The 24789-nt window shown below is 36.0% G+C and overlaps 1 protein-coding gene across 6 annotated transcripts in view; it reads left to right on the plus strand.

Annotated features, from left to right (window-relative positions):
* Positions 1-24789, plus strand: part of FGF14 (fibroblast growth factor 14) — a 421787-nt gene that overhangs the window by 314554 nt on the left and 82444 nt on the right. For all 6 annotated transcript variants that reach the window (XM_074910833.1, XM_074910850.1, XM_074910867.1 and 3 more), the window contains one exon: positions 7377-7480. In XM_074910833.1, coding sequence (XP_074766934.1) covers positions 7377-7480 — 104 coding nt within the window. The remainder of the gene's footprint in view (positions 1-7376; positions 7481-24789) is intronic.

Genomic DNA, 24789 nt, shown 5'->3' on the forward strand with positions numbered 1-24789 from the left:
CTTGTTTCTTTTCTTCCCTCAGTGTGTCCATCCCTTATGTCCACTTCTGTACTGGACTACATATTAAGACATTGTACAGACAAGATGATTACTGCTTTTTATAGAAGCTTTGCCTATATGAGGTCGAAGAAATGTGTCTTAGAGTGTGAGCATGTCTCTCTCTCCCTCTCCTCCCTCTGCCCATCTCTATTTTCAGTTTCAGTAAGGAGCTGTGTATGACTGCAACAATTTTGGAATGTTTTAATGATATTTCTGTTTTAATGAGATTTTCTTTTTTTAAAATCTTAGAACTCCATGGATTTTGAATCTTTGCAAAACTAGACCATAGTGCCTTACTTTCCTCTTTTCGCTGCTGTCAGCTTTACAAATATTTTCTTTTTTTTTTCTTTCTCTGTCATTTTCCCTTTATCTCTCCTCTTCTATGCCTTTCTGGATTTCTAGAACAGTATGATCTAGATCTCTCTTATTCTTGTTCCAAAATGCAGAATGAATATTCTATATTATAAATGTTCTGAAATATAGAACTTGTCCAAACTCAACCAAATACCAGATAGCAGTATTATGTATTTTGGATAAATACTATTAGACAATATTGTGTTTTGCTTCAGCATGATTTTTAGGCTGAAAGGAATTTTTTTCCATAAAGGGATTTTCTTCTGTCTTCAACTGGTGTAATTCTCTATTCTCTAGTCAAATTTTACAGTATTGTTTAGTAAAGACAGGTTAGACCATAAGGATGTAAAATTAATATGTTTGCCAGGAAAGCATACAATCTCCACCTTAAATTTGGCTAGTCTAAATAAATCAACATTATATTAATAGCTCAAAAGATTAATTCATTTTGTATATTCATGGATATATTAATATATTTCTTTTGTGCTGTCAGTCTTTCTCCTAATTTCTTTTCCCTTTCCACTCTTGTTCCCTTCCATTTACTGCTGAACTTTGTTTCCTATTGCTTTTCTTTATTTCAGCATATTTTGTTTTTCCATTTCTGTCTTGCTTTAAAACAATAATTTTCTCATGGATAGAATTCCTAGTATTTTGATCTTTTATTTTTGACCTTCTTACCATGATAATTTCTGGCTGAGGCTTACGGGCAAAAAAGTTTTGGCAACTGCCAGTGGGGGAAACTACTGCTTCTGACCATGGAGCTTGAAGGTTGCCTCTTTAATGCACCCAGTGCGCAAAGGGATAGACATATATTATCTGTCAATAGGACAGATTGTATTCTTGATAGTGAGGATGACACCCATTCAAGGTGTGTTTCATAAAAATGGAGGAAATACAGACTGCCGAAGGGTGTGCATCTCTGCCGGCCTTCAACCCATCTTCTGAACTGTTCACTGTCCCTGAAGGCTCTGAAAGACTCCACCTCACGCACTGACCATCTGAGTAGCTGGGTGTCAGAGCAGACAGAGCAAGTGAGTAGTGAGGGACAGAGAAGAGAAATGATTTCTTTTTTTTCTTCATCAAGGAAACTCTTTGAAGCTTAGTCATGCAGCTACTTTTTGTGCTGTTGCAATTTATTCTGTGTCAAGCAGTTTTAAAGAAGTGCTTGAACTTAAAATTCCATCAAGTGCATATATCATCATTTTGTGCTCATTTTATAGGTATGTCAGTAAACATAAATTACACTATTAGAGTCACAGTGTTATAGAGAGGTAGATTAAGATGTAGTCCATACAAATTGAGTGGTTCACTTCACACCCATTTTTGTTTAAAGCTTCTTGGTAGTCTCTTTAATGTAACTTTTTGCTTCTATCTGAAGTTGAAATGAGTTTTACTAGTGGTTTTGGTCAGCTGCTATAGTGCCAGCCATTGTCCCAGCTTGCCTTAAGTTTGAGCAAAGGCTAGAGTCTGCAGAGATAGATGGCAAGATTTTTATTGTATCGCTGCGCACAAACCCTTGCATGAAAAAGGAAGAAAGATGTGACTGCTTGTAATAGCATCCCTGAATGTACTTTCGTCTGCTCATGTTGGTGGTCATGCTATTAGAACCCAACCTAAATAGACTGATGGGTTTCAGTTCATTATTGTAATTTCTTTTTATACCCTTTCCTAGTTAGCGATGCTTTGTGACAGAGTATGAATTAGTGCACCTAGTGGTTAGTGGTGCTGTTTCCTTAAATCACATCATCAGACCAAGGCTGTTAGCTTAAATCCTCTTGTATGTGTAGTCTGGGTTTTTTTGCCAAACTCTCAGTCATCTGTGGAAAGAGACTTTATTACACTGCTTTTCTTCTTTAGGTGGTGTTCTCTTTTTCCTTCCTCTAATGCCTTACAGTTCTGGTTTGTTTTGTGGCTTGCTTCTAGTGAAAGCAGGAATGGCTGTGGCTAAACCTGTAGGCTTGGTTACAAGGTCCTACTCAGTGTAGCTGTCCCTCTCTAGCTCTAATTTTCTTGGATTTTACAGCAGTTCTCAGCATTACTTGGTGTCAATGGAACTTGCTTTAGTGTTGTCCACGGACTTCACCATTACTAATTAGGAAACTATAAAGAAATAGAAGAGCTTTCCATGTTGTGCTTGTGGTAAGAAGTGTTACATTCCCCTCTTGACCTCCTCCCCACCCAAACCAGCTCATTTTCAGGCTTTGGTCTATATTCAAATTTTGTTTCATGAACGAAGGGTAGTTTTAGTAGGACGACTAATTAATTTGGGAAATGGCCAATTTTGATTCTTTAATTTCTGAGAGTGAAACCCTGAATCTCTTAGCACTATAGTTTGATTCATCTGAAGAGTGTATCTCAGCCAACAACCACTGAAAAAATTAATCATAAAGTATGATGCTTTGATGGGTGATAAAACTGACTTTAAGGCTTTAACATGGCTATATGTGCCCCTTATGAAATTACTGTCATATTTAAAACAGATTAAAAGACCATTACTCATTTATATCCTTATTGCATAAACTGATAAATGCCAAAGTTAACATTACCCAAGCAACTTTGATTTGGCTGTGCTGTGCACATCTCGCTTAATTATGCAGCAACATGCTTTGCTTCCTTCATGGCACTTGGTACCTGGTAGAGTTGCTGTTCAAGAAGTCCTGAAACCATTTAACATTCCTTTATTTTCATATTTTAATGCATGTTCCTAATGTTCTATTTATATCTTCCAAATTGAATATGGAAGTATTAACTTTTTAATGTCTTTCTAACCATACTTTGGTTTGAAGATATTAATAATATAATCTTCACAGCACCCTTGTAAGGTAAAGGAGATAATTAGACACAAATAAAGCACATGAAGATTAAAAAACAACACCTGCAATGCTGTTAAATTTGGATTATTGAATGTTAAATTTACATTACTGAACTGAAATATTTGCAGTCTGATTTTTGCAATGTTTTTATTGCAGTTTTTCTTCAAAGAATTACACAGGCATTTAGTCATCTATTTCTATCACCTTTGGGAGTTAGGTAAGCCTGTTTCTCCCATCAGTATAAACTTAGTGACAGGATCAATGGAAGCCATGTTCAGACATGCTAAAAAGTACATTTTAATTACGTCTTTTATTCATCAGGCAGGTAGAATGGGTTTGCTCCATAAGAAATGAATGGATGGATTTCTGAATATCAACCTCCCTGCACTCATTGCCCATCTGAAAGATGTTCTGATGGAGTTGTCATTTTTGCCTGTAGGCCTGCAGATGGATATAAATTGAAGAAATAGTTGCCTTGATCTGATTGCAGATTTGGTGCTGAGGGAAATTTTGTTAACTGACACCAGGGCAGTGCACATGCAGAACAGATAGCAAGTTTATAAGCTTTAAGCAATTGGTCTCTAGCAAGCTTCTTCAGAAAAACAATGATCTGTAATGACAATTTTCTTGTAGCTACAAGTCAGTTGTACCTATTCACAAGGATACAGAAATACCTGATTTCAGGCATTTCAGATTTCAAGTTAATACATTGTGATGATATTACATAAAAAAAAAAGGAAAGAGAAATGCAGTGGGTTTGTGTTTTGCTCAAGGAAAGAGTTACTGCTTATCAAAGAGGGGACTTGAACTTTGGCTAAAACTTTTTGAGAATTAGAATCCAAATCAAATTTGTTTCTGCAAATCCCCTCTACGACACCTAAACCAATAATTTTTTTATGACAGCTGTTCCTGTTAACTGCCCCATCCCCATTTTCTTACCTTGTGTGTGGCAGGAGTAGGTTTACAGATTTAGGAAAAGAAAGAACAGTGATTTGCTTTACAGTCATGGTTAAGATGGAATACAAAGCAGAGCTAAGGATTTCCCTGATGTTCCCACATCTTATTTACAGTTGCATTTGCCAGGCTTTATACTCAAGTGGGCAGCATGGGAGCACTGAGCACCAGGCAGAATTATATTTCCTGGGCTGTTGCAGGGTGCTCCCTCTTTCAACTCATCTGTAGACTCACTGGGCTGGGTTTAGGTACTTATAGATGCTCAGGGACCTCACTTAGTTTTGGATCATTGTCTTAAAGACAGGGGGAAGCTGGCAACATGGTTCTTTTTCATATGCCCCTCAGGCAAGAGCATAGCTTTGGCTGTGCAGACCTGAAATGCAAACAAACTGGAAGGATTTCTGCTTTTCTCAAGGCAGGTTCTTATTAGAGTGCGGATAGCACAGGTGAATCCTAGGAAGGTTTGAAACGTGTAACTGGGCACGTAAGTCCTGCTCAGTAAAGAGTACTGCACAGCCACATTCTGGAGGAAATCAAATTTCCTTTGGCCAGCTTCAGAGCATGTAAAAACCACATGCTGTGCCTTACTGGTGCATGTTTTGCTGACCTCAGTGTGAAGCACATCATTGCTGCGCGTTTATCAATCAATAATTGAATGTAGACTGTCCTGCCTCATTTCACCCAAGTCTGAAAGATTTTTGTGGAAGTTACTGAATATTCTGTATGTGCAGAATCACAGCGTTTCAGACCACACTCTAAAATTTTACGGTCTTAGACTAATTACAGGAACTCTTATATACAATCTCCAATTAAAACTCAGTGGCAGTAAAAGATACATTATGTGCCCTCCTCAGTGCTTTCTAAATTCACCAGCAACTGTAAACTGCTCTAGTAATTTTATAGGTTGCATTCACCACTGCCACGTTACAGGCCTTCAATTCTCTTTCAATGGTGTGGGGTTTTTTTCCTAGCTTTGCTGCTTTATTTTTATTGGTAATACAGCAAATTATATATATGTTCCAGAAGTTTTGACTGAACCACTATGATTTGGAGTTATTTTTCATTAGCAGTTTTCCATGGCTGACTTGTCTTTTGTGTTCACCTCTTTTCTTTATACGAGTATTTATTTTTCCTTCCTGATGTCCCCTCAGTTGTTGCTGCCCTGCCTCTAACATGGTGTTTATATCCAGGTTTCCTCCTGGAATTTATTTTCTTCTCAAAAAACCCAAACTTAACTGCCATCTGAAACCCAGTTTTGCTGTGACAGACTCCCCCTCCATCACCCACAATAGTGTTTTTTCTGGTTTTGACATTGTTTCATTTGAGGGTAATGGCTGATTGTTTTTTTAACTTCCAAATTATATTGAACATTTGAAAACCCACAAGTCATGCAGTGTTTAGCCTATATACTCTTAGGATATCTTGTCTGTGAGTGCCATATTTCACTGGGTTATGTTTATCTTGTATAGATCAGAGAGGGAACCTTGCCTGTACCCAGTATTTTTCCAGTTAAAAACCCAGTAAGATCCTAGCATGATAGAGACTTTTGGAAACTACAGAAATGAAAATGCTGTATATTTGGGCTAATTCTTGCTTGATGTCATCTTTTCTATTCTTCTTTGTAAACCCATAAAGTATTTTTTGTTCTTCCAGAGCTCTTTTGAATGTATTTTTCTTTCTACAGCTGTGGGAAATGCCCTGCTCCAACAATTCCTAGCTTTATACTGGCTTTATGCTTTCCTAAAATGAACTTAAACTACATATTCTTTTTCTTTGTAACAATGTTGAAGGAAAAGTTGTTAGTTGGGGTTTTTTCCCATCCGCTTATACCTTAAATTCTAGTAGTCAACCTACATTTTTTCTCAGTTTTAAAGATTTGATCATCTTCATCATATAAGATCTGTGGCTTTGTGTCCTTTGACCAACCAGGAGTTTTCACACCTTGAGAAAATGTACTTATCCTCTGCACTTACATGACCCTTTTTCTCTTGATTTGGGCTTTACTCCTGGCATTCTGATTACAGATAGCCTCATAGGGTACACTTTCTGATCACACCTATGGATGTCCTTCCTAAATTTGGAGGAACTCACTGCAAGTGTTACTGTGTTCCTGAGACCTGGCTTGGTGGAACCATGGTCCTCGCTGCATGTGTTGCATGCACAAGTTGTGCTTTTGGTACTGATCCAAGGACTTGTGAATCCTTGAGTCATCCACAGTGGAAAAATGCTTAACGTGGACTCTAGCTCATCCAGATCTTTTCTTCCAAGACTGTCTGATGTGTGCTTTGCATCTGATTTCCTAGTATCAGTCAGTAAACTTAGTTTGTTAGGCGTGTGCTGGCAAGTTTTAAAAGAAGAATTGGTCTGTGTCTCCTACTTACATCATTTTTTCTTTTGTTGTTTTGTGGTGAGGCTAGTAAACTCCCACTCTTCACCCTGCTCTTTTTTAGACACTAATCAAAGCTGTGGCGGGTTTTGTCATTACAGAGTTATATACCATTGCTAGGGTATCTGCTTTTAGCTGTTTCTTTAATTTATTAGAATTTCATTCTTTGAGCATGTTCTATATTCAGCTCAACAGCATTTATGCACATTTAGAGGCAAACACATATTTCAGTGCTTTTCTGACCTAGGATAAGACTCTGCTATTATCTGAGATCTGTGTACTACTGCTTGTATCAAATATATCATTAACAAAAGCAAACTCATTTTGAGTTGAAGTAACAGACCCCCTTAAAGGAATCTTTAATGAGAGCATATCTTAGTCTAAGACCATAAAAATGCCTAAGAAAATAAAAAGATACTTGCCAGAATCAGAGATATAAATTTTCTGCAGCATATCTCACAAGTATTACCCTTATGCTCAGTCTACATTGATGAAGGAACTGTTGGGCTCTATGATACTTTTCAGACTGCCTGAGATACTCGTGTCAGCAGTGCTGCATAAATTATTGCAGTCCAGTCTGCTGTGCTTTGTATTTGCTAGTTACCACTTCTGCCAAACACTGAACTATTGCAAGACTTATTGCTAGATAAATACTTAGGCTTTAATTTTAAGGATTAGCTTTACTAAAAGCAAGATTTTCTGAATTAGTTTAATTTTAAAATCAGAAAAAATTATACAAGGAGTAGTTTTCTTTCTTTTTACTAATGATGTTACTGGAATATTTTAATAACCATAGTATATTCATATCTGGTCATGTTTTTTCTTCACAGCGTTATTCAACCTTATACCAGTGGGACTTCGAGTTGTTGCTATCCAGGGTGTAAAGACTGGGTTGTATATTGCCCTAAATGGTGAAGGTTTCCTCTACACATCAGTAAGTACCTTTCTGAACTCTGTTTAAGAGGCACAGATGAAGTTGAAATCTACACAGGGATGAGACACATATTCACTTTTAAGAAGTTCTATCACGTCTATATATGTGTGTATATATAGTACACACACCTGTGTACCCCTATATGTATGCAGCATATCTATAAATGGGATACAGCAGAAATTACTGTGTACTATTTATGAAAGTCTGCATGATAGCGGTCCTTAAAAAATGTTCTATAGAGCTCTTTTTCTGGTAGGCTATACTGGTAGTGTGCAGTACACCACAGAGATTATTATTTTCAATTATTTTCTCCAAAATTTTTAAATAAAGACCTGCAGTTATTTTATTAATGACTTGTTGATCAGAGTCCAAAAGCTGTTCTAACAGTTACTTTTATTGACAAGACTTACAAGTGTAACTTCCATCTAAAACGTCATGAACAGCCTTAGAGTTTATCACCTTAATCTTGTAACTGTGTGCTTAGCATCATTCATGTTTTTGTTTCAGTTATCAGGAAAGTAAAGAGTTCTGTGGGGGACTACATCTTTGTAAAATGATCAAAATTTGAGAAAAAATCTTTCGAGTCACAAACAAGACTGCTGATAAAATGATGGGAAAGTCATCAGATTGTTTAAAATATTCCAAATTATTTGATGGTAATCAGTGTGTTGTTGTGAATATAAAAATCCTCATTTTTGTGTAAATTTAGTGTCTTAACCTCCTTTGAAAGGCAAACGGACTTTAATATGAACAGGCAGTTCTGTCAGGTATTAACAAGGTGGCTTAAAGGATTTTTCATTACTATGTTTTTATTGCTATGTTGAATTTATTTACATAGAGCTTTTTCCATTTTTTATGCCACATAGTTCTTAATTCCCCACTGAGCTACAATATACTACTTTGTTTTCAGTGTCCATTGAAAGGAAATTGGATAGATTAAGTTTCTGGTGCCCCGAGGGAAAGTATTCTGTTTGTTTCAAATATACAATTGTCTTGGAAAAGCTAATTAGGAAGAAAAAAATGGAACTAATCTTGAATGTCAATGTCAGGACAAAGAGAAAATTCCTCTTCATAAAATGGTTGCTGGAAACTCCATCAGTATGATGATAAGAAATACTTTTTTTTTCCATTTAAAATAAAAAATTCTGTCACAGGAAAGCATGCAATATTTGCTGTCAGAAGGAAAAAAACTAGAGGAAAACACCTAGAGCTATTAGACAAAATGCACTGCTGGCTTCCCAGTTCCATCACTTTATGTGGGGAGTTCATTTCAGTATGATGGCATGAACAGTACTGTTTTAATGTGTTGGTACAGTTAAGAGTACATTCTTGCCCAGCACTGTTTCTGAAGTGAGTTCTCAGTCCTTCAGAAAGAAATATAAACTTCAGAAAATGTACCAGTTTCTTGATGGGTAATTCTGCACAGGGAGAGACGCTATATGAACAAATTCTGGCAGATGCTGTGTTTATGTATTATTCTGGTAATGGTTCAAGTTAAATGAATGATGTCATCTGGGTAACAGAAAGGAGTGGAAAGTACAAGGCAAAATAAGAAGAGATGCCTAGATCCAAACTTTGAATAGAAGTGAATCCAACCCTTAAAACATCCTCAAGCCTAATATATTTCTGTAATGCCAGTGGGAATCTGAATTGCTTTCTTTCTCTATCTTTTGAGCAATGCAGATTACTTAGGTTGTGATCAGTCTCATGGATATAAATAACAGATTATGTATAAGGAAAACATAATGCATGTGTTTAACTTTTGTAAGATTGCTTATTCTCCATTGCCACAAATGGCAAGATTTTTGGACTTGATATACTTGATATACATTACTTCATATATGTCTCTAGTTATTGGCAACTTGTTAAGTACTTCTGAATTTTGTTCTGTGAATGTTGTTGTTAGTGTACTTCACTTAAAAATTTCTTGGGAGAGTGTCTCAATCTGACACTTTACCTTGCACAATGTAAGGAAACGAGTGTTTTGGAAGGTACTGCTTACTCTTCATGTGGAGAATGAAGTAGCCCCATTAAGTGACAAAGATGGGACACGTTAGAAAGCTCAGCAGAAGCCTTTAGTTTTGGTATGTCTCCAAAATTATTTTCAACTTACACTTTTGTCAAGTTGAAAAGTAGTAACATTTGGTAATCTAATGCAAATTTAAAGGTAGTGATTTCAAAACATCAGTGCTGTAATACAGGCTTGATTATTTCATATTAATGTGTTGAAAACATTGACAATACATTTTTGTCTTAGTAATTGCCTGCTTTCGGCTTAGCAACTGATGCATTTGGAAATAAGAAGACAAAGCATCAGAGAGAAGTCTATCTTCTCCCTGAGGATCAAGATGAAGAAATACTGCATGCAGAAGATTTTAAACACTGTCATTTGTAGAAAAATAATTTTAACCAATCACTTTCTATTACTGTCTTGTTCGTGGATTTTTTTGACTCTTTGTCACAGTTGTGTACCTGTTGCACCTAAATGCAAAAGTTGCATATTGCATATCTTATATGGCTTTCTCTTGGCTATTCAGGGGAGCATGGGAGAAAAAAGTTTTCTGTTTCATATGCCAACTGTCATCACTGAAAAAAGTGCCACATAATGGCAATGCTAGTTAAAATTTACATATATTTAGATATATTACCAATTTCTGATACACATTTTTAAAAAATGGAAGCTTGCACAATAGAGTAAGCAGCATTTATAGTCTAAGCGAAGACCAAATTCCTGTATAGTCCTTCTCTGCAGAATGCTTCAGCGTCCCTTTTTCCATTCAGTATATGAAACCCATAGCTTGTGAGAATATCCTGTGTGTTGATGTCTCTCAGAGACTGAAGGCCCCAACTCAATTATTTTTATCATAAGCTTCACCTGATGTTGACTAATTAAGAAACAGCACTGACAGGAAGGGTATTATGTGTGATCCTGCTTTTTCTGATATGAAGTGTTTGGTAAGAGGAAAATGAAGATACAGTGACAGACCAGTTTTACATATAGATTATCAAATGCAGATTTGACAAGAGCCTTTTCACGTTCAGGTTTTTTTTCTAATGCTTCTAAGGGTTAGCCCACTTAGAGACTATCCACTGAGCTCACATTTTTAAAGTTTTGGCTTATTGCATCCAACTTTATTTCTGTGTGTGTATGTATACATATACTTATATATGTATATATACATCTCCAGTCATAGTTAGGATATATTTCTTTAGTGACAGCTTCCCAATTCTAGGTGTATGTTAGTGAGCAGTGAGAATTATAAAACTGAGTTGAAATTTATTTTAGATGGATGAATGAACTGTGAATAATTCAGTATTTATAACTGACTTCATCACTGTGTGTTGGAGAAGCTGGATTTTTCCACAAAGAGCCATCTCAGTTACTAGCAAGATTGTTGGTGTAATAGTTATGGACTTAATATGTTAAAATCCAAAAATATGTCTTACTCCTATCTAATCTTTGTGAAGGACGTACAAGAAGAGGTTTTCTTTCCAGGGTTCCTGTCAAAACCAAAAGGAGTAGAACTGGCTCCATGCACTGAAAAAAAGAACACAGCCACAGGGATTCTCTGTGGGGAACAGGTATTGCCTGCAGCAGGAGGATGGCAGTGCAGTAGACGGCAGAGGCTTTTTTTGGATTTGATGCTAATGATTTTGGTCAACTCACTTTGCAAAAGGTTCATTGGTTCAACTTTCAGGGGGACTGCAGCTTCATGTTCTGCTTCTAGGATTTTCTGCTCTCATAACAGGATGAACTCAGAGGTAAAACTTATATTATTAGTCCATTTTATTATTCCTATTTTTCTAAGGTGAGAATATGAGAGTCTTCTTGGATTATATCAATTAATTTCTCTCGCGAATTACTTGATGTATCTGGGAGGGTTTGGAAGGGCTGTTGATTTATTTTTTTTTTTCATCTTAGGAGCAGTTTAGCTGGGTGTTACCAAAATTTGGTGGCTACCAGAATAAGAGAAAAGGGAAAAACTAAAACGTAGAAAGGAAAAAAAATTCTAAATCTAAAATACCTTTACCTGCTTATGCTTTCTTCTTCATGTTTCCTTTTTAACCATTTTTTCTGCCAGTTTTCACTGTGACCTAAGATTTGGACAAAACCAGAAAAGGAAGAGTATGCCTGTGATATTGTCAGCAGCAGATATTAAAGTCATAACAATCCTCTGCATGGTTTCTGAGGAAGGCTGATGAACTACAGAGTTGCTTTAAAAGATGACTGAACCTTCAGGGCCAGGTCTGAACTGCCTGGTCACCTCTTTCAGCATGGTACCTGGCTGGAGTTGTGAGCTGTGCCTCCAGAGTTCCTCTTCTGGGTATGGGGCAGTGACAACCTCACTTGGAGGGTGTAGAGAGTAATGGAGAGACATAGTGGCATTTCTGAGATGTCTTACCAGTTTTTTATAAATTATTTCAGATTCAGGAATGGCACACTACTCACTTTACAGAATAATCTTCTTGTAAGATGAGAGTTTACGTTTGATCTGCCATGGTATGTAGTATTGAGGGTGTTGGAAAGGTGTTGGTTGGGTAGTGTTTCTGCGACAGTAAGATGTCAGTCTGTGTTCCAGCCTTCATGAATGAGAGAAAACATCAATATCTGTTACTGGGAAGTGTATTTGTTATATTACTCTGGCAACTCTCACCTAAAAGAAAAGCCTTTGAGGGTTTCTCCTGACATTCCAGCAGCTTCCCAGTGCTGGTGTTTCCACCACTTCTTTAAGCCCACGTAATTGACCTGTCAGAGGGGAACAAAATTCAGCCTCAAGGAATAAGATAGGAGCCCAGGCAGTACAGCCTGCAAAGGAGTGAGAACTGAAGTAATCCGTATTTCTAGTATCTAAATCAAAATCAAACAAAATATAAGTTTCTGGTAGCTTTTCATAGAGCCTCTCTTTGAGCTTTGGAATAATAACGCTTAGCATGTGCAGTACTTTGAAGGTTCAAAGGTGCATAAAACCTCATAATAAACAGAACAGAAGGAAGTTTAAATTAGGCAAAAGCAAAGAGCAAATGCAACGTTTTAAAATTCATATTTTTTACAAGAATAATCAAAAAGAGGTTAATGTGACACTGAGACAATATTTTTCTGTTGATTTTGTGTTATCACAGTGCAACAATGGTTGCCCTAGCTTTTGGCAGAGATTTTTCCCCATTTTTCAAGATACTGTAGAAATAGAAATATATCTGTTTAAAGAGATGTGGACAAATATGAGCTTGCTCTATAATTTTAAAGAGGTAGGCTTTTGTTCTAGTAGTTAGAATTATACCGAATAATAGAATAGTGTAAATCTTGTTGCTCTTGAAGTATCTGTGGGTTTGTGAATGTAAGCACATCAGAGTGGAGTGGCTCCTTTAATAATATTGTGATCAATAGGAAACATGATTTTCTTATGTCATGATTTTCTTTCTTATGCTTTAGGGTCTCAACCTGCTCCCACGCTCTTATCTCCCAGCATACACTTTACTAAGACAGGGATAGGAACTGAGTTCACTTGTCATTATCTGTGTCTTTGAACTGCTCTGACACACTTTGGAGAGAGGAAAATGGGTGAATTTAATTATTTGAAAACCACAGCTTCTAATAAAGACTTTTGAAAAATAGTTATGTTAACAGTGATATTTTTAAGAATGTAAATGCCTAGACCTTATGCAAGCTCCATCATCTAATTTTAAGGGCTTACTACTAAAGTGCTTTCTTATGTATGAATACCTTCTTTGCATAGCCCGTTATCTTTTATTCTATTTGGTATCAGTTGGAAGGTGACCTATATTTGCTTTATATAACAAAAGTTTGTTTGAGAAGGGAGCAAATAGCACATTTCAGGGCTGTGTTTCTCTCTAAGTTCAACTGCGTTGCTCAAAAGGTAAACAAGTTTGGCATGTTCCAGAAGTAGTTGAAATACACTGACAGGGAGGAAAACATCTGCATAGTTTATGCTTATTTATATCTGTGTTTGGAGGTAGATAATTTGTCTTTCAAATTACCTGCCAAAAATAAATACAGAAAATTGCTAATGTATTTATTTATTCTATGGTGGCACTTAAGGAACAACTGGTAACATAGCCCTGCTGTATTGTACAAAACAGTGCCAGATGTCCCTGCTACAGAGTATAGTAGAAAAAGAGTATAAAAGACATCCTATCTCCATGACTTTTTTTCAGTGTGTTAGGTTTTCAGTACATTTTTTGATTGAATGTTTTTTCACACACAAGATAAGGGAAAAAGGAGGCATGCACAGATACATGAGAGTTTTATGGGGCGGGAGAGAAGTGAGAAGGAAAGAGGTGAATGGAATGAGGCTGACATGAGGAGGCTGTGATAAGCAGGGATTTAAGAAAGTGGAGAAGTAGCACAGCTGAGCAGAACAGAAGAAAACCCTATGATGATATCATCATTGTAGACATGTTTATGATGATATCACAATTGGTCGAGTCTGATGCTTGATTTTGTTACTACCTCTCTGAGTCTTTCACATGCAGAATTGGCTACTATTTGAACTACAGTTCATAAATAATACTAGTTAAAGAAATATACTACTTTGAATATACAAAAAGATAATTAGTACTATAAAGATACACTATTTTAGTGTGGCTTCTTAATCTGTGGCAGCTCTTTTACCCTCCTGCCATTTAAATGCTGTATTGGGGGTAATAACGGAATTGACGCAAAACTTGCAGTGGTGTTTCTTGCCACTTAAACCAAATAAATGTGTCCTGTTTTGTTCATTAATGTCCACGGCATCCTAGACAGGACTTAGCTGAAATTTTTTATCTATAAGAAACACTTTGATATTTACATAAAATATTTATTTCCTTTCCTGCATTTATCTCGCATATGCACGTGCAAAAAAAAAATATCTCTTGATATATGTGTTCTCTTTCTCTAAGATTACAGAAATGTACATAAATGCATCAAGGTTAAAAAGCTGCTCTTCCAAACTTCCTGTCAAAGCGTGGAAGATCACAGAGTTTAGCAGTGGCAGTTGGGTATTTTTCAACTAATAATTGTATGACAAGGAATAGTAACTGTAGGTAGGTAAGCCAAAACGAGGTAATCTAATCTCATGCTTCAGGAAGTAAAATGATTGCCACAGGCATCAAGAGGAATGCTTTCCTCAATATATGGCATTGTTTACTGTAGCTGCACTGAAGGAGGTTTGCCTCTGAACTATTGTGCACTGGTCACAGCCAAAGTCTCAGCACAGGCTTCATGGACCAGCAGATTAATCTACTCTGTCAAATTTCTACTCCGTCTCTCCTGGTAACCTCCTTGTATTTTTGGCCAATGTTTGTTTTGTTGTATAAATATAACTACATTTTTCTGGATGTTTCTTTATTCTCAACTTCGCTGTTCTCAGATATTTGGGGTTGTCTGTAATCCTAAATGTTGAATTCTGTCTCAGTGTGTATTGTAGAGTCTTCCAACGCCCCTCTTGTCTTCTATTCTTTTCCTTCCCTCATAATTGTCACTGCACAAGCAAAAAGATCATGTTTGAAATTTCTAATTTTCTGGTTATTACTGTTTAATCTTATTCATTGCATTGAAGTGTGAAAAGTAGCTACCAAAGATTTAAAACCTCTCAAATTTTAGACAATTATCAAAAACTTCTCCAAAACAAAACTCTACTACTTCTTTCCATTATTGGCTAATGAATATTCAAAATATAGAAGACAGTTGTAGATGGATTTTATGGTAAGTTTAAATCCCTATCATAATAAGTTTGATTCTTATGAAGTAAAGAACACTTCTCACTGCATCTTCAAAATTTCTAGGTAAGAAACAAAAATTAACTCTGTGTGAAGTAGAGCAACTATTAGACACATGTGGTGCTGTCTGTCACTGCTGTAGCTGCATAATTAATGGACCTTCTGTTATTCACAGGGCTATTTCCAAAATATATATGGCTAGATACCACGATAGATGAACAGAGATTAACTTCGAACTTTTTCTAAAAGAAAAGTAGCTCTGGTGGGCTGAAGAATGGCTTTAGTCAGGCAAAAATGTGCTTTCGTTATGCAAGAAAAGTTTAGTATTATCTTGCAGAAATTAAACAGTTAAATGCAGATTTTGTTAATTTTATCTAACTGGAATATTCAATTTAAATTCCATAATATGAACATAAAAGAGGAAAATGTTTTATTTACCTATGTAATTAAAGAAGATTGTGCAAGCATCCTATAACTTCAGGGAGCTTGGTTAAAGCACCCTACATATCCTATAAGATGATGACATGGGCTCAAGTAGTGAGAATTTATCATTGTACTTTTGCAACACAATTCTGTATGATGTGTGGTCCTTAAGACTGAGCTGCAAAAGAAGGACGGTACATTTAACATGTTATTGTAGTGTGCAACCCTACATAATAGGGCTTTGTATAAAAGATATGTTTCTATAAATACCAAATGTTGAAAAAAGCCACAGCAGTCTTCACCACATATTTGCAACACAATAGCCATAGATGTCTTCCGTATTAGTGTTATATATGTTAATGACTGATTTATACATCATATGCATTACATTTTTGGAACAAACCAGTTTTCATATTATACTTGATTTTTTTTTTTTTTTGGTCTTGTTTTACCCTGCTGTCGTACACATTTATTCTCTTATTGCAGCATTTTCTTTTTTTTTCACTTGAATAGGCAAGTGTGTATCTACGATCGGTGAATGATGGTTAGTGATAAATTTGTATCCCCTGTAATCTTCCCATATGCCAAGTGCCCCTGTGGAAAAATTTGGGATGTTTTAGTTTCTTCCTCCTTGGTGAAGCAGCTTTAGCTGTGGGCTGGATCCTGCATGGAAACTTGACCATCTGGGCAGGCCTATAGAAATGCTGATTCTGCGTGTCCTGACTAATGACCCCTTACCCTGGCCTCTGGCTTGTTGGCAGAGTCTATTAATCTCGGAGCAGCCCTAGGGTGTTCATGGTCCCCTGTCTTATGTGTGTGTGTTTTGGGGGGCGCTGCTTCCACCAGCTTTTCCCTGTTGGATTTTCTGTGGCCAGGGACTAGATATGTGTGACAGTCTATGGGTGAGTGTGTCCATATAAGCAACTGCATTCATCTCTGAAGCCTTCTCATTCCCATGGGACTAAACCTCTCTGAAAGGATAACAAGACTACTTTCTTTTTTCCTTTTAGCTAAATTGGCAGTTAACTATTTGCCAATTATAGTTCATTTACATTGTAAATGACTGTGTTAGGACTGATTTTTAGGTTTCTATACCAAACTGGCTAGGAAAGCAAGCATCCAGTAACTTCTTGTACATAGCTGTAGCAAACATCAAGTCTTCATCTAGCTCTTGGTTTCTCATATGAAATCCCTCAATCCTTCACTTTCTCTGCTGACAATTTTCCCTAACAGTGATGCTTGGCATATTTCCATGGGTAGTCATATATGCTCATTAAGACAAGTATCACAGACATTGCAACCTGCTTTTGGCATTTTTCTTCGCAGAGTGTGACTCTTTCCTGCCTTCTCAACTTTCCCCCATTTGGGACACTATGCAGTAACAGTAACCAGAGAAGCAGTTTTAGCTGGAGACAGGTGGATACAGACCTCCAGGAGGAACGTATGAGGTTCATATGTCTTGTTACTCGACCAAGCACTAGATGTGGTGTGGCATCAGAACAACACCTAGCAATGGTGGGGCCTTTTCTACCCATAGCTTAGTGTAATCGTATGCATCTTTAATGAATTAAAAGTTCCAGTTTCAAATTTGTGAAATACTGTCTGGATATTGGAGGGGTCCAAAATTCTCAGAAGTACTGAGTATTGGCCTAATTCTGATGCTAATTACAATCGCTGATCTCATAGGTAACAGGGTTGGCATAACTGAGCACTTTCAAAAATCCTTCATGCAAGGGTTAAACTGGTAAGGTTTATTGTGCAATGTTTATTCAACATATTCTATTCACTGTCAGATGAGAAGCTCTTTTGACTGATTCCTGTTGACTTGACAAGGATTCTTGTTTTTTCGCAGACTACAAATACAGCCTTGGGGACATACTGTCTCTCCTCGAGGGTGTCACGAAAGGAATCATTAAATCTGTAGAAAATCAGCAGACAAACCTGAATCTTGCACTAAAAACGTTGGAGTAGGAGTGAGTAGACAACTCACCCCATCCTGTTTGAATTTAGTTGTGATTGTTCTCTACATTTTGTTCTCCTGACATATTTGTCACTAAACATTTTGTAATGAAAAGTGACATGATGCCACTACCTGACAAAACATGAATGCCTGGACTTAATATGAAGGATCTGCAGGAAAACCCTGTACTTTCAGTAAGTGAAACAAAAAGCTGAAGACTTAATTCCTTCTGTGCACCTGTGGATTTCTTTTTCCAATAGTACATCATGTTGTGGATAGCTTTGGCTTATTAACAGGATGATAAAATTTTTTAGCATTGCCAGACGTTTACATTATATTACTTAATCTTTAGTATGATTGTGGCTGCAAAGCTGAAAACAGAGTGTTGCAACATGAAAATGAAATACCAGTGCTTTGTGGCTCCGCAGATGTACATAGCTAAAGACCTGGAGTTTTCCACAAAAGAGATGTGATTGCCTAATTCACCATGGAATTATTTACTTATTGCAGAATTGCCTGATGGCTGGTGAATTTTAGAAAGATAGGGAAAGGGTTTTATACCACAGGCACAAAACAAAATATAGCCAACATTTCAAAAGCATAATATGTTTTCTTTTTATATCCCTCTTGGCCAGCATCTGACTTCCGTGTTGTGACTGATGTCCCCTAAGCAGTTACACCCTGTCACATTGCCATTCAGGCTACAGGCCAAAACAGCACAGTCCAGATCATCAGGAAAGAGAAAAATATTATGAAAAGATCTACCCCTAAAAGTATCTTAAACAATCTTAAGAATAGTTAATATATAAGATATTTTTAAGCTGTTTTCCAAGTATTGTTACTATTTCTCCCAGCAGTGTTTGACACTGTTGTCTGAGTATGGCTTTATTTTAAAAAAATAAGGGTTTAACTTCATAAAATTTTAATTAAAAAGTATACCTGCCTGTGATTAACCACATTCTACAATCCTGTTGGTATTTTTTTCTTTATCCTAGAATGGATGTTCCCTGCCAAGGGAAGAGCAAGGGGTGTGTTACTGCAATAATGTGAGAATAGACTGGTCAAAAATAAAGCAAAGTATAATTAATCAAGAATAATCTGGAAACACTATCTCTGTAAATTATGGATGTTCTCAGGGAGATATGAACTGAAAAATGTATTCTCAAAGAACTCAGAGTTGTAATTTCATACTTTCACAAGAATTACTTTTGTTTTTATAATGGCATAGAATAATTTTTGTATTTGGTAGGAATTTTTCCATTCATTCCAGTGGGACCTGGAGCTATTGAGCTACACTTCAGTACGTACCAGAAGGTTTTGGATAAGTGTAAGCATCATTCTCATTCAGCTTCTTCTTGAGCAAAGTATAGCAGGGAGAATCCTTCTGTTTAATTCAACATGTGAATAATGTTAGTAAAAAAGTATGTTTGATTTCAACTTGCATACCTTGTGGTTTTTTTTCCCCCTTCTCTTTTCTGGAGAACCACTGTTAAGGTTTAGGGTAAGATAACAAGATAACATTCCTTTTTCAACACTTGCATTGCTCATGAGGAGGACTGAGCTCACTATTTTCTTCTTGACATTTGGAGATCAGGAGTGTGCCCTTTTCTCTTCATTTTCAAGTATCTATTGGCACTAGCAGCAAAGGAGATGAAGGAATCGACCCTTCAGGCATTGGAAGTGACAATTTCAGAAGCATCAGCTGAGGCAATTCTATCACCCATTTAGCATTCATTTGAGCATTGAAGGTGGCTGAAGAATAGCGGTTGAAAACAGAATAAGAGATAAAATTGATATTTCCCCTTAATACTTACAGAAATTTCACTGCATCTTTGACAGCTGACAGCATCCTGCCCTGTGCTACACTACTCAGAACTGTGAAAGCCACTTTTCTTCAATTGACATGATTAGAGTAGAAGATAGATCAGCTGATTTTTGATTTTAAAAGATTATTGTATGGAGGTGAACGCTCTATAGATGGCATGTGAGGAATACAGAGATAGTGTCTAACTACGGTGTCCAACTCACAGCTTTGGATGTATGACACTGAGAAAGAAGGATGCAGAAGAAAGGATTAGGACTTGGATTCCATGATTGACAGGTAGATCATAGTAGGTTCACTTTAAACTTTGCCAATCATATGAAAACAGTCTCATTAGTAAATTTTGCCTGAAACTACTCAAGGTAAAAATAGCCTTACTTGAAATTATTGGAATTCCCTGGTAGGAAATGTGGAGACACTGGTCATGTCAGATGCAGACAAAATGCAAAGTTAACACAAAAGTCCTTTTATTCTGTCAGATCACAGATTTTGTTAGCTGTTCAGTTTCATTCATCTGTAGATACACTGAACTCAGAAATATAGCATGGAGTTCTGCAGCCCTGGTCTTAAAAATAAATACACTATATCCTTATGATTTCAGCAGACATATTTTAGTGTGAGCCTACAGTGATAGAAAATTCTTGTACAGATTTCTGGAATGAAACATTAGTCATGAAAATGTGAATAAAAGATTGATAGATTGTTTAACTCAAAAGACACAAAAGGAGTCCATGGGTGTAACTGTTAACTTAGGGTATTACTGAATAAAGGAATGATGAATAACAGTTGTGGTACTGTAGCTGTTCACAACACTGATTCCTGAGTGTTAATGGGAGCAGAGGAAAGTTGACTGTGCTCAAATGTCACCTGAGTCAGCAAAATAAGTGTTTTTTCAAAACGTTTAATTGTACTTAATACAAGGTAAAGTGAAAGACACTACTTATCCTAATAAATATTGTCGTCTACATTAATGGAATTTAACCAGACTATTGCAAAATTAGTAGTAAATACTAGAAAATTTTGTTGCTTGGTTAATGGTTTTGCAGGGCAAAAATTAAAAATGAAACCTCGTGAAAATTAAAATACTTTTATTTAAGATATTAATGAAAAAATAAAAATATTTTGAAATACATATTTTAAAATTATCCAAGTAAAAACTTTACTTAATTTCCAGAAATAATGTCTCAAAAATTTTTTTCAAGACCTTGAAATTTGTTTTTATTTAGGCTTGGGCAGAATTCTGAGATCTTTCTGGAATTTTTAGTCAAAATTCTAGAAAATCACAAGAAAATAACAATATAAATACAAACTCATTTAATAGCACTCCTGTTGCTTATATGTATTATGGGCTGTGTTAGTATATACGTCCTACACACAAATAAAAGTAATGTAACATACATAAAGATGTCATTTAATCACAAGCATTAAAGTAAAAAAAAAAAAAAAAAGAAACAACAAACCCACAAAACTATTTTGGGAGTGAAGCTATTGTCAATTAACACAGCTTGAATAATCCAAATTATTATCCAGTTTTGAAGTGGTGTATTTTGCAGATTTAGAGTATTACTTTCGTGCTTCTATCAATAAAAGGGAAGTGATAAACAAATCAGTAAGTATTGCATTTAAAAGTATGTAACAGTTACTTTATAAAAAATCAGAGAAAATTAGACAATTGTTTTGCCCTCTTAGTTATTACCATCTGTTGGTAATGTCTAATCAGGCTGGGTGGTATTTTTGTAAAAGAAAAGGGCTTCAGAAGTTCAGTAAATATGTTTGTGCATATGTGATATTTTTTTCTTCAAAAAGATGAAACATCCTTTTTTCTTCACATTTTTCCATTCAGCAAAGCAACAAATGTTGAAAAATGTCCGCATCTATTTTCTCTCTGTTTTGTCAAGTCCTGTTTGTTAAAGTAGTGTTGTACTCTTTTCCTTTATCTCTGGATGGAAGAAGGAATTTTATTTGCCATTTCATGGCCTGCTGCTTTTTCTAAAGGTTTCCAACTCAATTCCCCTCACTGGTAGACAGCAGGGGTTCTCCAGCTCGTGCTTAAGATTGTTAGTAGTATCTTTCTGTTAATGTCAAATTGATATCGCTCTGTGATTGGAATGACCTGGAAAGCAAGTTCTGCTGGATAAGCCCTTATTAAGGTGACATATTGTTCCTTTATTCTGAAGTAAATATCTACTTCCAACTGTAAAAACCTCATCAAATATATAAATAGACTCATTTGTTTATTCTACAGTATGAATAGGTAAAACAGGTAAACATAAAAATAAGCAAATCTTTTCATTAACAGATTTTTCTTTGCCATATGCATTCTAAACATCAGCGTTAAACCATTGACAGGAAGGCAGGTTTTTCTAGGACAGGTTATTAAAACTATAATCTTATATTATGCTAATAAAAGAATATGCCAAGAATTTCTCACACACATCAGCAATTTCATACTTTTGGGTAGCCTCAGTGAGGGGGGACCTCTGCTGCTTGCATCAAAAAAGCTTTGTGAAACCAGAGCCTAAGCAGTGCTAACAAATACCCGTAATACCATGACAGAAAATCTTACTTTATTAATGGCTTCCACCTGAGGACCTGACATGCAGGAATGAAGGTAGCTTTGTAACTCCCGTATATGTTGTGTAAGAAGGCCAGTAAGCTTTCTTGTCTTTCTTTTAAAAAAAATATCTAAATAAAAAAGAGTTTAATTGACCATGGTAGCAGAAGTATATATCAAGTGTTAAGTATATAGCAAAGATTTGAGATATGTGAAAATGTAACAGTAGAAGCTAGGCTGCACAGAGCCCCTAGTTCATACTCCGTGCTGTTTTTAAACTGGGCTCTGACAGCATTAGAAAGCAGGTACCTGAATTTCTCATTGGTTTTTTGAATTTAAAAGTCATACTAAATTAATCATATCACCATAGTATGTGGCTTGAATGTAGTCACAAAGCCTTCTGTCACCTGGAAAACCTCTACTAAAATGATTGACATAGATTCAAATGGTTTGAGATAACTTTACAGTAGAATGAATTTAACAAAACTGAAATTCCTTTTACAGCAAGCCTGTGTGTAGATTGCAGTGTGAAATATCCTAATTCCTGCCACCAAACCGTGGCAAAATTGCATTGTTCATCCACATCCTGTCTCCAGAAATGTCTCTTAAGTAGATTCGGTAAAAGTCCCATCTTTTTATCATTTTAACAAAATGATGAACACAGTGGCAGAATAGTGAGAAAACAAGTATGTTTTTTTCATACAGTTTGTTTGTCATGGGCTAAAACCTCATGTTCAAAGTAGCTGTCTAAAATGATCTTTTTTGCTTCTCTTTTTTTTTTTTTTTTTCTATTTCTGGTGACTGTTTCTTACCTCAAGACTGTTTTGTTAGCTAACTGGATTACCTGAATAATGGTATTAAGATGTAATTTCTCCCAGAATTTTATATAGAGCCACTTTATCACTGTACAGAGAAAACATTCACAACCTGATCTGGCTCATTTCGTTCTGACCATGGGAATCTCCTAGCTGTGCTACAGAGTAAGACAAAGCAGCAGTACTAGGAACCAAGCTACAGCTTTTAGTATGTTTTACTGCCTCTTGGAAAAGTTTTGCTAAGTATGATTCTATTATCTTCTATATTTCACATCTGCAGTGGAGAATAGTAAAAGAAAAGTATTATTGAACAGATCAAACATAACCGATCATTTCGGATGTCAGATTAAGCATACAAATTGAACAATCCATAAATATTTCATAATCCCATAGTTTAAAAATATGAACCCCATGTTTTATGGGTAGCAATTAAGTGAAATTTGGTGAAATGATGAGCACTCCAGGCCACAATCCTGTTAATGCTGCTATTAGATTAGGCCCCTACTTTTTAAGAGCATCAAAGGTGATATAAATATAAATATCACTTAGAAAAATAGCTATGCTTTTATACGGCACTCTCAACTAAATTATATCACTTGGAAAGTTTTTATGCTTGAAAGGCATGATGTCAATAAAATTGGACAAGGTTCTTCTTTTTGATGAGATGTACTTAGTAGTTTCTTTTTTGTCTTAAAAGTACCGTAAAAATGAAAGATATTAGGTTGAAACTGAAGGTACTCCTTTGTTTCCGGTTTTTAATATAAAAATGGCTTTATACCCATTTTGTACAAAAAAGCTAATATGACACCAAAACATTATATTAGCATTAAACTACTATTTTTTTAAGATGCTGACAAATAAAATTAAGTAACATCTAAAGATAGTTTGTGACATCTAAAGAGACCTGTCTTCTCACTTGTCAGAACAACTGATCCTGGGGAGCTTAATACAGGTCCTTGAATGCTTTGCCTAAGTGTAGCTCACCCGTGTGGATAGTGTATTACATGACTGCATTTACTTTCGGCTTCAAAAATGCTTCTCAACATTATTCACTTGAATCCCTGCATAATCTCTTTGGGTCATTTTTCCCACTTTCTGTATTTGCAAATGCTGCATGCCTGGCAATACAATACATGAAAATATTTCATTTTGCATCTGTCATCCCTTTCACTTTGAAAACCAGCTTCAGATGTTTTGTGGATTGTATGTTAAAAATTAGTGGTCTAGAAGACAGGATGAACATTCTTCCTAAAAATGGCCTGCTAGTCATGCTAGTATTAAGAAATTCAAAGCAAAAAAACATTGGACTATAGAGGAGCAAAGGGGAGTATAGGACCTGGCTTATATGTGTTTCCTTCTTTTGTCCCTACTTTGCTTAACAAATTGCTAAAAAGGTAATGAAAACAGAAACATCACCTACATTAGTCAGAAAAAAATGTCAACTTTAGAGCCTAATTAACAGCCCTTTATTTTGAAGAAAATGTGGGGATGAATCCATCCTGCAGTATTACTGCAGTTAAAATTACAGGTGCTTAGTGCAATGGAGTATTAGACTGCATCAGTATGCCTGAGCGGGTCAAAAATCAGTATTATGCAAGTAGCTTATGCAAAACCCAGCAACAAATGATTTTCCAAGAAAAGTGCATGTGTAACAGATTCTGGCATCCAATTTTCTATTTTTGTTCATTAATACTACTGCTTCCTTTTCTGAAGGATATGGAGGGTACATGAAAGGTCACTATACATTTCATTCTGTGTAATCCTAAGAATGGCAGAGCCAAAGGTAACACATCCTTCTGTAACAGAATTAGCTAAATGTATATATGGAGCTAGCAAACTGTTAAGCAAAGGCATTTTGGTAAGTTTTTCCCCTTTTCCATTATGTATAATCATTTGCATTGCTGTTCAAAGGAGGACTTTTGTACCAGTTTTCAGGGAAAAGAAAAAGACTTTTCAAAGGAATGCATCAGGACATACTGTACCACTCAGCCAGTAGTGCATAGTATCATGCTGACT

The sequence above is a fragment of the Athene noctua genome, chromosome 1, assembly GCF_965140245.1.
Source record: "Athene noctua chromosome 1, bAthNoc1.hap1.1, whole genome shotgun sequence".
NCBI lineage: Eukaryota > Metazoa > Chordata > Aves > Strigiformes > Strigidae > Athene > Athene noctua.